Below are 12,859 nucleotides of genomic sequence, written 5' to 3'. Positions count from 1 at the left end.
CTTCCAAAGAAAGTAACAATACATGGTGTTTTCCCGATTTACTTGCTGGAAATGACAAATTTACTATGTTCTGAATCACTTTTTTTAAACCATTCCCTTGTGTTTTGTGACACAAAAGATTTTTCTCTGTCTGACGCCAGACAATTTCACACATAACTAGGGGCTGGTTCAGGAATAAAGGGTTAAACAAGGCTGATTTTTTTTTTACACAAAACGATGAAAGAAGAAAATGTACAAGATTAAAACCCTAAAACACAAAACCTTATCTTACAATGGGCCATTTCTGAGTTGCTGTTTGTCTCGGTTTCAAAGTGAGTCTTGGTGCTCAACTATTGCAAGGGAAATGAGTTTGATTTGCATAAGAATACGCAACTCATTTCCATTTGAATGGTTGTGCACCAGGACTCACTTTGAAACTGAGACATACAGAAACGGGCTATTAAACTGTCATGTGACACATGGACAGCAAAATAACTCCGCACAGAAATTTAACAATAATAAAGCTAAACTTGTAACAAGATAAACAACCAAAGCCTAAAAAAGAAATAATAATTATGCATAATATCACTAAACCTAACTTGAACATTGCAGACAAGCATGTTAAAAAAGACTTTAATAAGGGGATAATTCCAATGAACTCATTAGTCATAACATTCGTCATTAATCAAGACGGTCACTAGATACTAGTTGCTATACATGGTTTACCATTAGGTCATTGCTTCCATGGGCTGAGTAAAATTAAAGATTAATATCATGCATATTTTCAGAAGTTGCAAAAATTGCCCGAGTCACACAGCTCCCTGTAGGTGAGGGTTGGTTGCCAGTGTAAAGATCCTGCAGTTTCCTCACAAAACATAATAATTTATATAGCTTTGTAAGTGATCAACCCATTAACCTATAGTTGTACACTGGCAACTGAACATCTATGGGATGTGACATTCATTTGCTTTTGTGTAGAGATATAAAAAAGAACTATTTTCTAGTAGAAAGATGAAGCTGACAGTACTGAGCCCTAATCTTTTTAATCAAGTTATTACAGGGACGATAAATTTCAAACTATAAAAGTGGAAAGGGATATATCTTGAATCCAAGGCATTTTTTTGATCAACCTGTGTGAAATCCTAATTCAGAACACAATAGCTACCTCAGAACCGCAAACACAATGTTAATCATACAACTGTATAATAACTTGGGTGACAAACAGTCAATGTCATTTAATTGAAAGTTTGACTTTAATTTGATAAATTTTTGGAAATTCCAATTATAAGACCTATCTCCTTTAAATAAGACTTAAACCTCCTTTAATATACCTTTAAACTGCAAACACAATCATGTTAATCACACAACTGTATAATAACTTGTGTGACAAACTGTCAATATCATTTCATTTAAAGTTTGACTTTCATTTGATAATTTTTCGGAATTATTTCCACTGATTTTCTAAGGTGCTATTTAGATCACAGTATCTCACCACTGAGAATATTAGAAAAATGATCCATTTTAATGTCACCAGGAGAATTAAATTGATATCCTAATATCAAGTTGACTTTTGTACTCTCCTGTATTGGTTGATAATTCTAGGGAAAATAGTTTTGGCTGAAAATGGTAACAAACTGGTGAGATGGAATTATAATTTTTAACCAAACTCTGTCAATAATTATTATTTTAATAGATTATAGATTTGATGACTAAGCAACATGATTTTACTCACATATAAAATTGCCCTGAGGGCTCTGAGGTTCAAGGTTATCTGTTTCCAAAAGTATTTTGAATATTGTCATGTTCTTACATATAGCACATAAATTATGTTGTCCCCATTGAGTACTTATAATAACGTAAAATGAATGTCATTGTCATAGTAATGTCATAATACTTTTAGAGGTTAGGCAAATATATAATGCGTACGATATAACTACCTGGATTAAGTTAATCCAGGTAGTTATATCGTACGCATTATATATTTGCCTAACCTCTAAAAGTATTATGACATTACTATGACAATGACATTCATTTTACGTTATTATAAGTACTCAATGGGGACAACATAATTTATGTGCTATATGTAAGAACATGACAATATTCAAAATACTTTTGGAAACAGATAACCTTGAACCTCAGAGCCCTCAGGGCAATTTTATATGTGAGTAAAATCATGTTGCTTAGTCATCAAATCTATAATCTATTAAAATAATAATTATTGACAGAGTTTGGTTAAAAATTATAATTCCATCTCACCAGTTTGTTACCATTTTCAGCCAAAACTATTTTCCCTAGAATTATCAACCAATACAGGAGAGTACAAAAGTCAACTTGATATTAGGATATCAAAGCCTACTGAACGAAAAAATAAAATCATGTCTTTATAAGACCTTAGGATTGTGCCATTTATTCCAATCTTTACCATACACACCGTCAAAGGTTTTCAATGAAAAGGACTGCAATATATCTTTCTGAACATTGGTAAAACCTTCAATCACCACTGTCATTGTTTTTGACGTACCAGGTATTAACCTTTAAAGATAAACTACTGCTAAATGCTAACTTTCGTTGGAGATATCCTGCACAGGATTTGAGACATTGGAGCCAGCATAATAAGGATTCCAGTTTAACAAAATAATGATCATTGAAAAATGACTTCATATCAAAACAAGTTGTGTTCAGATTTTAATTAAACGAAATAATTAAAACTGGAAATTACTAAAAAATACATAACTTTTCCCATTAATTTTCAAAACAGGTTCAATCTGGTCTTACAGTACCGCTCAGAATTAACCTAACATGGAGCGCGTTCCCGAACGCGATCAGAACGAAACTTGAACGAGAAATGAAGCAGCAACAGAACGGACGTGGAACGGGGGCAGAACGGATATGGAACAAACAAGTTCTCTTTAACCTGTTCTCTAGAACACGTTCTCATCTGCAGGAACGCGTTCTAGAGAACGTCCCCGCTTAGCGAGATTTACGTGTACTTTGTGAAGTCCACATTTGTTAGCATTAGGCGCGTGTCGCTTGACACCCGGCCCGGTTAAAAAAGGGATTGGTGTTCATTAGGCCGCTAAATTAAACGCTTGATTTTAAGACTACAATTGGGAAACTGTAATAATCTGAAAACGGAGATGGAAAGTACATTTCATGTGCATTTAGCTGGTAAAGAGAAAGTTTCAAAATATCTTTCTGTTTTCAATTAAGAACAAAACAAAAAAACCTGCACTTCAAATCAGTGAGAAAAACAGCTGCAGTGAACGGGATTGAGATGTTAGTGTAAATATTTTCTTTTTCTCAATATGGCCAAACTATAGAAACGAAATTAAAAGTGCGATATTTCGGATCAAAATGTAACACGTCCAACGAAAAATTTCCGGATTCCACCAACTTTGTCTTTGTGCTGTGCGGTAACAAAGCAAAATCAACACAAGGAAAGTATCAAAATAAACAGCAGACATAATAGACAAGCTTTTGTTTTCGGTATTATTCCAGATAAATACTTTGTAACAAAGAAATAACAGATAAACTTTGGGTACGTATTGTCGGTAAGCGTTTGACAACCAATACCGTGCGCAAGGCCAAATTTATCCGCAAGTCATCTTTTGTCCTTGTTTTGCTCACTTTTTGTATACAATCAAATATTATATTTTTGCACAATTGAAAAAGAAATCTTATTGATCACTGCAATAATTTAACTGTTTTTATTAATATCTCTAGCGCAAAAACTTCGTTTTAGGAAAAGACTAACTGTTTGACTTGAAGTTACAACTTCATCTCGCAGTGAATGTTATCGGTTTTTGTGAACGCGCTCAAAGGAACGCGTTCTTTTTCTTGTAAATGCGTTACATGGAACGCGTCCAATGGAACCACAAGAGAACAGAGCTGGAACGGATTCGGAACGGGTATAGAACGGATATAGAACGGATAAGAGAACGGAAATTGAACGAATATGTAACGCGTTCCGTTCAGCGTTCCCTGTTAGGTTAATTCTGAGCGGTACTGTAACTGACCCCTGATGAAATATGAATGATGGAATCATTGGTCATCGATCAACAACGGCAAGAAAGATTTGAGCTGACGTTTCGAGCATAGGCCCTTTGTGAACACAATTTACTCTTACGAAGGGTTAAGGCATCATGGGTAATGAGCCATTATACCATGATCTACAAACACGGCAAGCATATGCATGATTTTTTGGGCCTTTTTATTTTTATTGTAGTCTAGTTTTCTATATTTTGGGGGTGTTTTTGATAAAACAATTATTCCACTCACGCTTGTTGGATATGAGATGATTATAGCCAACTCGGCGCTACACACCCCCGAGGGTGGAAACAGACTGAACTATTTGTGGCCACTGCAACTATATATTATATTAAAGTCAACAAATGTAATTAAACTATAGCCAATGAAATATGGCTGTTCCCACGCGTACGGTTAACATCCCAAAGCCAAGGCGATTCAAAGTTGTGTTCGTAAACAGAATAAAATAATGTTTTTTTCCCAACAACGTAACAAAAGCAGAACTAAAAGCACGTCATCTCACATCCTGACCAAACAGGTCACGCTCGGTCCAGAAGAAAAACTTCTAGAAACGAGCGATCGCGAAGAAATCGTCTTGTATACACATGCTTTGGGATGATGTAATTTGTTTTCGCCCAACCAAAACCTCTCACTCCAGGCTGCATTGGGACTGAATTGTCTTTTTTGTCGAATGCAATCAGAGTTAAAAACCAGTTAGCTTCAAAGAAAACCCCAAAAAGTCGAAAACAACAAAGGAAGCCACAAAAGAGAGCAAGAATGACGTGACAGATGGACACGAAAACGAGGCCCACAGCCCCTGCAAAAACCTAGAGGGGCGGCCAATTTGCAGTCCACAAAAAATCTTGATTTCTCGCGCCTGCGAAACCAAATTAGGATGCGTTCTCTTGTTCCTCGAGAACGCCATCATTATAAATTTTAATAGTATCTACCAGCACTCACCTAAGAGTTCAATGAATATTCTTCCATCAGCAGGGTCACGCAAGAGTGCTTCAGGCTCATAGAATTGGCTGCAAAATGAATATATAAATACAAAACTGTTACTTTTTATAAATTGAAAGATTAATATAATAATTATTATTATTTTGCATGCTGTAGTTATAAAAAGTTTAAGACATTTAATGTCTCTTTGGTTTTTAGTTTGCACCAAATCATGACAAAATTTTAAGCAGTGATGGTATACTACTTCAGTCTAAAGTGTGGCAAGTCATACCCAAAAAATTAAGTCACAGAGCGACTTGGTCTCTGCCTTCATTGATCAAAAAGAGCCCCAGGTTATCCAGGTGGCTTGTCTAGGTTCTTCTCCGACAAAATTCCCCATTGGTCTCAGGCTCCACGACGTCTAGTTACTAAGCAAAAAGATACCTCATTCTTCTATTCAGGCACATTAACACCATCTGCTGTTAATTAATATATAGTTTCACATATGTATCCCAGTTGTTTGCAAAGGTTTAATAGGATCTATTTACTCAGGACTCTATTAAATTTGACAAAAAAAAATGCAATTTGGAAAAAGTGAGCTTTGACAGGGTGCAAGCTGAGTCAGACATACATGCCTTTAATGATATTATTAAGGGCTGTAATCACTGATATAATACTTTTTTTCTTTTGTTTTTTCTTTTGTCTACTATTTTGTCCTATTCCAAATTCCCCTTTAAATTTAATGCAAAAAGAAGTTTTGCAATGGCATGCATTGTGAGGCCCTAATTACCATGTAATCTTGTGCGCCTGTCAGGACACGTAATTTAACAAAAACTTTAAAGAGTTCCTTAACTCTAGATTAACTAATACCACACACCCCACACACACAAAAACTTGGGGTTCAAATTGGAAAAACACACTCCTGTCGTTGATACGTACCTAGCATTGGTATGAAGATCCTCCACAATCTTGCTTAGAAGTTTTTCTAACAAAGCAATTCTAATCCACAAAAACTTGCCACAATGCCCACTGATGTTATAGCCATTAATTTTTCTGTTGACACTACTGTTTAGTGAGGCAGTAAAGTTTAACTTCATTTTAAGAATGGGGCTCTCTGCAAAACATAACATAGTGAGTGACATTAGTGAGATTTTAGGATTCCGTTTAAGTGCAATAATTATTTAATACATAACCTAATAATTATTACATTTATTTAGTGGATTACTGAAGGAACGTGTCAACACAAAGAACCTTAATAGAGGAACTATAACTGTAACAATTAAACATAACGAGAGTTCACTATACAGACTACAGTCTGAAATCCTTCAGATTCCAGGCACCCAAGCCTTGGCACAGTCTCACTGATGAAATACGTCCTGCCCCACTACTTAAAATGCTTTTATTGAATAAATTAGGGAAAATTTTAAGTGAGTTTAATTTAATGTTTCTCCTTATAATTACTTATTGTGGTTGTGTTTATTAATATTGTACAGTTAAGTAATTTGATTTGTTTTATAGTTAATTATTTACCATGGTATATTTAATTAGTTGTCCATTGGACGCTAGGACTGTAACAGGTTCAAAACACCTGTGTTTAAATAAATACCTCTTACCAACTGAGTTTAAGGTTTGTACTGTAAGTTACGGGCCGAGTTTTTTTCCATTGATTTATGCCTGGCCCATGCAAGGAGGATTTCTAACTTATTTATTTATTTATATCTGAGGTAATCAGATGAGCAGGAAAGGAAAGTAGTTGAAGTCAAGTGGAAAGCAAGTGGAAGCAAGGTTCAACTGGCACAAAGATTTTGATGTCAAAATATGAAAAAAAAATACATCTTCTTGGCTTTTTGAAATAGTTGCTTGCAAGATTCAGTAATGAGTAAATAGTCTTTATTCATCAGATAAAAATACATATCGGATGTTGTGCAATAAATTAATAATATCTACATGTGCAAAAATACAAAAAAAAAGAAAAGAATATAAACAATATCTAGTTCTAAAAATCTAAAAATTATATAAAATTATATTAGCTAAGTTATACTTAAAATCTAATCTATTAAAAAAGCTATTTTTGAGACATTCTGTATTTAATTTTAATATTGGGTCTTAAAGGCCCATCTTCAACCAACAGGCTTTTTGACCGCTTGTTTTTGTTATGGAAATTGGCATGGCTTATCATAGCGATCTAACTGGATGAATTTCAGCTTTGGCAGAATTTTCATATATGAAAATTCTGCGGCACACAATGCCTGTCGGTTGAAAGTCGGCCTTTCAACTAGATCTATTCGTAAGGAGAGCAGACGATTCTCCATACCGAGGGAGTAAGCTATTCAGACAATGGTCTCTGTGCTTAAATTTTTAATTGTTAAAAAGATGGCAATCACATTTTTCTACAAGCTCTAAAATGTTATAAGAAAACGATATATAGCACCTCTTATAACACCTATTCAAAAACTTTGAACAACGTTAAGATACGAAACACTAGCTGAATAGACTGAAAGACCATACAATATTTTAGGAAGCACAATTGCATTAAACAGGTGATCTATGGTATTTCACTTTGTGTATGTCCTTCGTTGTGCAAGGTTCTAATAATAATTAGTATCACCCAACTAGTGGACTAATGCAAATCCTGCATTTAAATTGGCTACGCTACTAGAGGACTATTGGTAATAGCCCTCGAGTAGTGAAAAGCGTGACGGTTAGAAAAATTCACTGCCTGGCGAGGGAATTCCACGTTAAATTTCACGTTAAATAGACACTCACCGGATTCATTGAGCTTTGCCTTGAAATACAAAGTTATCTTGGATAGTGAGTTCCAAAATAAAGATATTACTATACTGCGTGATATTCAATAACAGTGCGTAGTGATCCAGAACACCTCTCTTTCGAAAGATTAATTCTTTGCATTTACTGGTGTTACAATGCATGTGATTTGCATTTGTCCACTCCATGAACTTGGACAAGGCAATTTTGGATTTATCTGGCAAATCTCTAGAGATGGAGACCAGAATTGTGGAATCATCTGCATATTTAAGTGATGTTATATTTTCGAGCCCTTCTATTTCCAAGTCATTAAAGAATAAGTTAAAGAGGTATGGGCCACTCTGCAGCACTACCCTGAGTGGTACAAACGGTTTTACAAGTTTATGTAACATACATTTGATATGCCCTTTGTCATTAATTAAACTGTCAAATCAACTAGCACTGTTTTACCTGGCAATGAAAACTTGTCATCCTTGCTAGCCTCCTCATCTCCAGAGAGCTTTCTAACAAGTTCAGCAGCAGGTTCTGATAATTTGGCAAGTTTCAACAGCACAGACTGGGTGTCCTGAGCTGGGAGAAGACCAGCAGCTCTTTTCTTTAACCCATGAGCAATGCCTGCTTCAACTGCACCTGATAAAATGATAAAACAATATTAATTTCATCAAGTATCATACACGTATCCACACCAATATAAGAGTCTTCATTTTAAAGGATGCAAAACATCCTTTAGCTCTTAGTGAAATCTTGAAAGCTTTTATAGGTGTCCCATTCCAAACTTTGACCCAAATATGCAGTTACAAAAGAGACTTGTGCGCATAAAAATGTTCAGAGGTTGAGAAGTGGGTGTTATAAAGATGGATACTAGATACATGTAAAGATGAACACTATTTTCCTGTATGACTTTCAAAACATTTGGAAGAAATGTAAATGCAACTTTCAGCATCTAAATGAAACAAAACTGTTTCATGTGAAATTCTAGGATCATCCAACTTCTTGGATCTCCCTCCTGACATATTGAACGATATTATTGCTGGCTTGATTGAATTAAGACGAAGAGAGAAATCCAAAATTTGTTTGCCCTGCACAATAAGTTGAACTCATGTCTCCAATAATATGGCTGTAACATTATCTTATGAAAAATACAATGTACTTAATTCTTATCTAATTGCCATTGATGTCACCATAATTTGAAAGTTTAATTCTCTGGATAAGTGTTCTTTTCAAATGGACAGTTAAAGGAGCATGCATGCATGGATGCATGACTTAGTGTTACCTCTTTCAGCAAATAAATAAAATTTTAGTATATCATACTAAACTCAAAAAGAGCTTAGAAAAAAAATTAATGCTATATTAATGTCTGACAACTGGCACAAATTTTAATATACTATAGGACTCTTGCATTGATACAAGAAATTGTATAAATATTTTTAGCTCAAAATAATAATAATAATAATAATAATGTTATTAATAACATTATTATTATTATTATTATTATTATTATTATTATTATTATTATTATTATTATTATTATTAGGTATCAAGTTACAACAAAATGTGACCACTTGAAACAACTTTACAATTAACTCAAAAATGACAGTCAACATGAGAATTAAATATGTAAATTTTAAAATACTGAATTGGAGTAATATATTCATATCAGGTGAAATTATTTGAATTCCGTAGACGGCGAGCGAATCGTTTTTTAATTTTATTGTAATTTGTTTGTTACTTTACGTTAAATCTACAAGACAACCCTTGACAACAACACGAACACAACCCTTGCTCAATAAGATCTACTTTGTGGGATCTGTATACTGAAATAAGCAGTAAAAAGAATTCTGCTCTGCGGTCGCTGCGATCACAATAAATGATTTTAAAAAATAAATTTGTCACTTCCTTGCGTTTGGCACGCTACTTTTCAAAATGACAGTCAAGATAAAACGAGAACCCCTAAAGGGAAAAAGAAAGAGAAGAGACGGCAATTTTCAGAAATAAGAAAAAATTGTTCGCGCTAAGCTGCCTTGTTTTTTCACCAATGTAAAATTTGCAAATAATATGCTTGACTGCGATGCAAATATTTGACAAAAATACCCAATCAAAAACATAGCTCCCAAAGATCTTCCATCGCGTCCAAATTAACCTCAAAAATCACGACAAAAACAAAAGACAATCCTGGAAAACACTATAGTATTTCTTACCACAAAGGGAGGTTATACTCGAGCTGTCTGCGTGAATGAACTTCTTCGTGACAGCCTCTTCCATGAGCTGTTTGACCTGGAGACCAAACAACACAAGATGGTACAAACTCTGCGAATGTTCAAATTATGATCATCGGAGAAGCATGGCTGCATTGCTGTTCGAGAATCTTCGTTTAAACAAAAAATTAAAAATTATTAAAGTTCAGCAAAGGCGCAACAAACCAGGTGAAAATATCAACTCCGATCAAGTCTCGATTGGTGTTCAATCTTGCAGCGACGGGAAAATATTATACCCACCTCTTTCTTGACATTTTCCAGCAGTTTCTTTCGCAAGTCCTCATCTGAAAGCCAATAAAAGTAGAGCGGGTGTTAAGTTGCACACTTTATAGAAACAGCTTTAAACCTGCGAAAAATACGAGTTCTCGTCATATTTTTACCCTTCAAGGGAGCCATCTTGGTCTTCCGGACAAGCTCGACCAAATGATGAATATTCAATCAGTCTCGACCAATCAGGGCTCAAGACTTGCCGATTACTATTTTTCCATTTTCAACGTGTTTGACCTCCATAAGATTATCGTAGACTTCCTATTGGAGGGCAGCGAAAATAATGTTCCTCGAATTCCCATCGTCTATATTTGGTTTGACAGTGTTTATTTTGTTTGACGAACAGTTTTCCTACTCGAACATCTGTCATAAGTTTACACTGATTCAGAGACTGATAAAAAGTTTAGCATTCAACACGTACGATGATTTTGAAATAAATTACACCTAGAAATGACACGACGCAATTTCAATTAAATATCGTTTTACGAAAAAATTAACGAACCCCCGTTAAAAATAAAAGTAGACATGGTATATTACCCTTGTTTGAAGTGCGTGAATCTAAATTTCGGTCAGAACAAACACAATTGTAAGCTCGGAAATGAAACTGTCTTTGTCAGCTCTTCGGACAACTTGTCGGGGGTTATAAATAATATTAAATAACAATTATTTTCGGTTTTCTGCCGGCCAAAAGCTATTTAAGCCGCTGACTTTGGCTCTATCTACTGATGTGTTCTACTGAATTTGATTGTTTCGTAATTTTAAAAATGTATAGACTAACAACGAGACATCGCGCGAAGGACAAATTATTTCTTTTATAAAATCTTTTTTTTCTATAACACCGACGTACTTCGGCTGAAAAAATAAATCGAGAGTGCTTCTAACAGGAGTTACGAGGGATTTTGGACTGATCGAATGCTTGTTTACTATCAACTATGAGTTAAATAATAATAATAATAATAATAATAATAATAATAATAATAATAATAATAACTTTATTTATCCTGGTAAAAGACTGGACAAAAGACTCGCCAGATCACAGTTCTATGGCCAGACTTGGTTTACTGATAGCTTCAGTTGCTTTATGCAAGGTGGCATATTCAAAATAACAAGAGATCGTAACTGAATTTTAAAATGTCATACAGAAATAAATTTATCGAAACAATATTCATTCATTAAAAAAACCTGTAAGACCGTCGATGCGTAAAGTTATTCAAATTCCACAAAAATAAAACCTCAAGGAACAAAGCCAGTTTATTTTCATACTGTAATGGCTTTTCGAGGCTTTGTTCCCTGGGGTATTTTAACATATGGGAATAACTTCACGCTTCGGTGGCTTAAAAAGCAAAACCATAAAGAAAACCCGGGCAACACAAACATAAGCGACAAAGGCTCTATTACTTTATGCTGAAAACGTCGCTGCATATAAAACAAACGGGTGGGAAAGAATGTTTCATATTATCATAATGGCCAAGGTATAATTTCTTGGTTTCGCAATAGATAAATTTACATAAAGAAGTACACTACATCAAAATCATTATTTCTTTCATAAATCGAAAATCAAAATAAGTCAGCATGCAGAAGGGAGTTGACTGAATAAAATAACTGGCCGATGAGCGAGAGACCAATTTTCGTGCCGAAACTGCTTGATTTAAATTCAATTTAAACACTATAGCACCCTCAGGGTTTAGACTGATGATTGAATATATTTATTTCTTTGCCAATTCCTCAATGGTTACTATTTTGATTAAATTTCTTCAGACACAGTTGACGTCAGATATGAATACTACACTAATTGACTAGATCTTCCTTTCCGTCAATCACTGAGTTGCTGTGATATTTTAAGTAACTTTTTAATGGTTTAAATTCAATGATAAGCACTTTTGCTAGGTCTTGGCATTCATGAGTTAATAAAAATACCATCGGATGGACTGTTTAACATATTAATCGCTCCTGTTCTTTTCTACAGGCTAAAACCCTGGCGTTTTTAAGACTCCACTGAGTTCATTCTACTCGTGTCGGTACCGACACTGTGTGCGAATTTCCTTATCTACATGATATATCTGTAATATGCCTTGAAGCAAACGTTAATCAATGATTACGGCTTGGGAAGGGCAGTGAATGAAGATTCGACGTTTTGAATGGACTGGAGAAGGTGGTTAAGAAATGGAACTGTGCAAGCGCCATCAGAACGAATTACAGTACTATTACAAAATGTCTCAGTGGAACCACCGCATCAACTGAAAGTATCTGAAAATTTGACCGTCTTGCAAAAAAAGTTCCTTTAAAATCAGATCGATGAAACTGGAACACGCAATGCTGTTTTTTTTAGTGGACCTGACAAATTACTTTACGTTAAAGATCGGGAATTCTTTTCGTATCGCATTCGAGTTTTAGACTAAATGGATAAAAGATGCGTGGTTCGGTTTCCCGATTCAGATGCAACCAGTTTTGAGGTCTTGACAAAAAGACACTGTGTCGCGTAACCAAGCGGTCGCTCTTGAAAAGAAAAAATGCTTAGGGTTAGGGCCACTTAGGGGGCTCTTTTCGTCACTATGTGAGGCCTCAGGCAGTTCAACGTCCTCTTCAAAAACGACAACCTTTCCCAGAAGTCAAGGACACGCTGTCCC

The 12,859-nt window shown here is 34.9% G+C and overlaps 1 protein-coding gene across 3 annotated transcripts in view; it reads right to left on the bottom strand.

Annotated features, from left to right (window-relative positions):
• LOC138047453 (small G protein signaling modulator 1-like) overlaps positions 1 to 12,859 on the bottom strand; it is a 30,432-nt gene that overhangs the window by 17,002 nt on the left and 571 nt on the right. Inside the window, exons 1-6 of one of the 3 annotated variants that reach the window (XM_068894306.1) lie at positions 10,346 to 10,391; positions 10,206 to 10,249; positions 9,909 to 9,984; positions 8,161 to 8,340; positions 5,884 to 6,058; positions 4,966 to 5,033 (exon numbers count right to left, since the gene is read on the bottom strand). In XM_068894306.1, the coding sequence (XP_068750407.1) occupies positions 4,966 to 5,033; positions 5,884 to 6,058; positions 8,161 to 8,340; positions 9,909 to 9,984; positions 10,206 to 10,249; positions 10,346 to 10,361 (559 nt within the window). In that variant the 5' untranslated portion in view covers positions 10,362 to 10,391. Of the gene's footprint in view, positions 1 to 4,965; positions 5,034 to 5,883; positions 6,059 to 8,160; positions 8,341 to 9,908; positions 10,076 to 10,205; positions 10,250 to 10,345; positions 10,392 to 12,859 lie in introns of those variants that run through there. The other 2 variants (XM_068894304.1, XM_068894305.1) reach the window with 2 other exon arrangements.

Source organism: Montipora capricornis, chromosome 4 (genome assembly GCF_036669925.1).
Source record: "Montipora capricornis isolate CH-2021 chromosome 4, ASM3666992v2, whole genome shotgun sequence".
NCBI classification, from domain to species: Eukaryota; Metazoa; Cnidaria; class Anthozoa; order Scleractinia; family Acroporidae; genus Montipora; species Montipora capricornis.
This window is presented reverse-complemented; position numbering and strand designations above follow the sequence as displayed.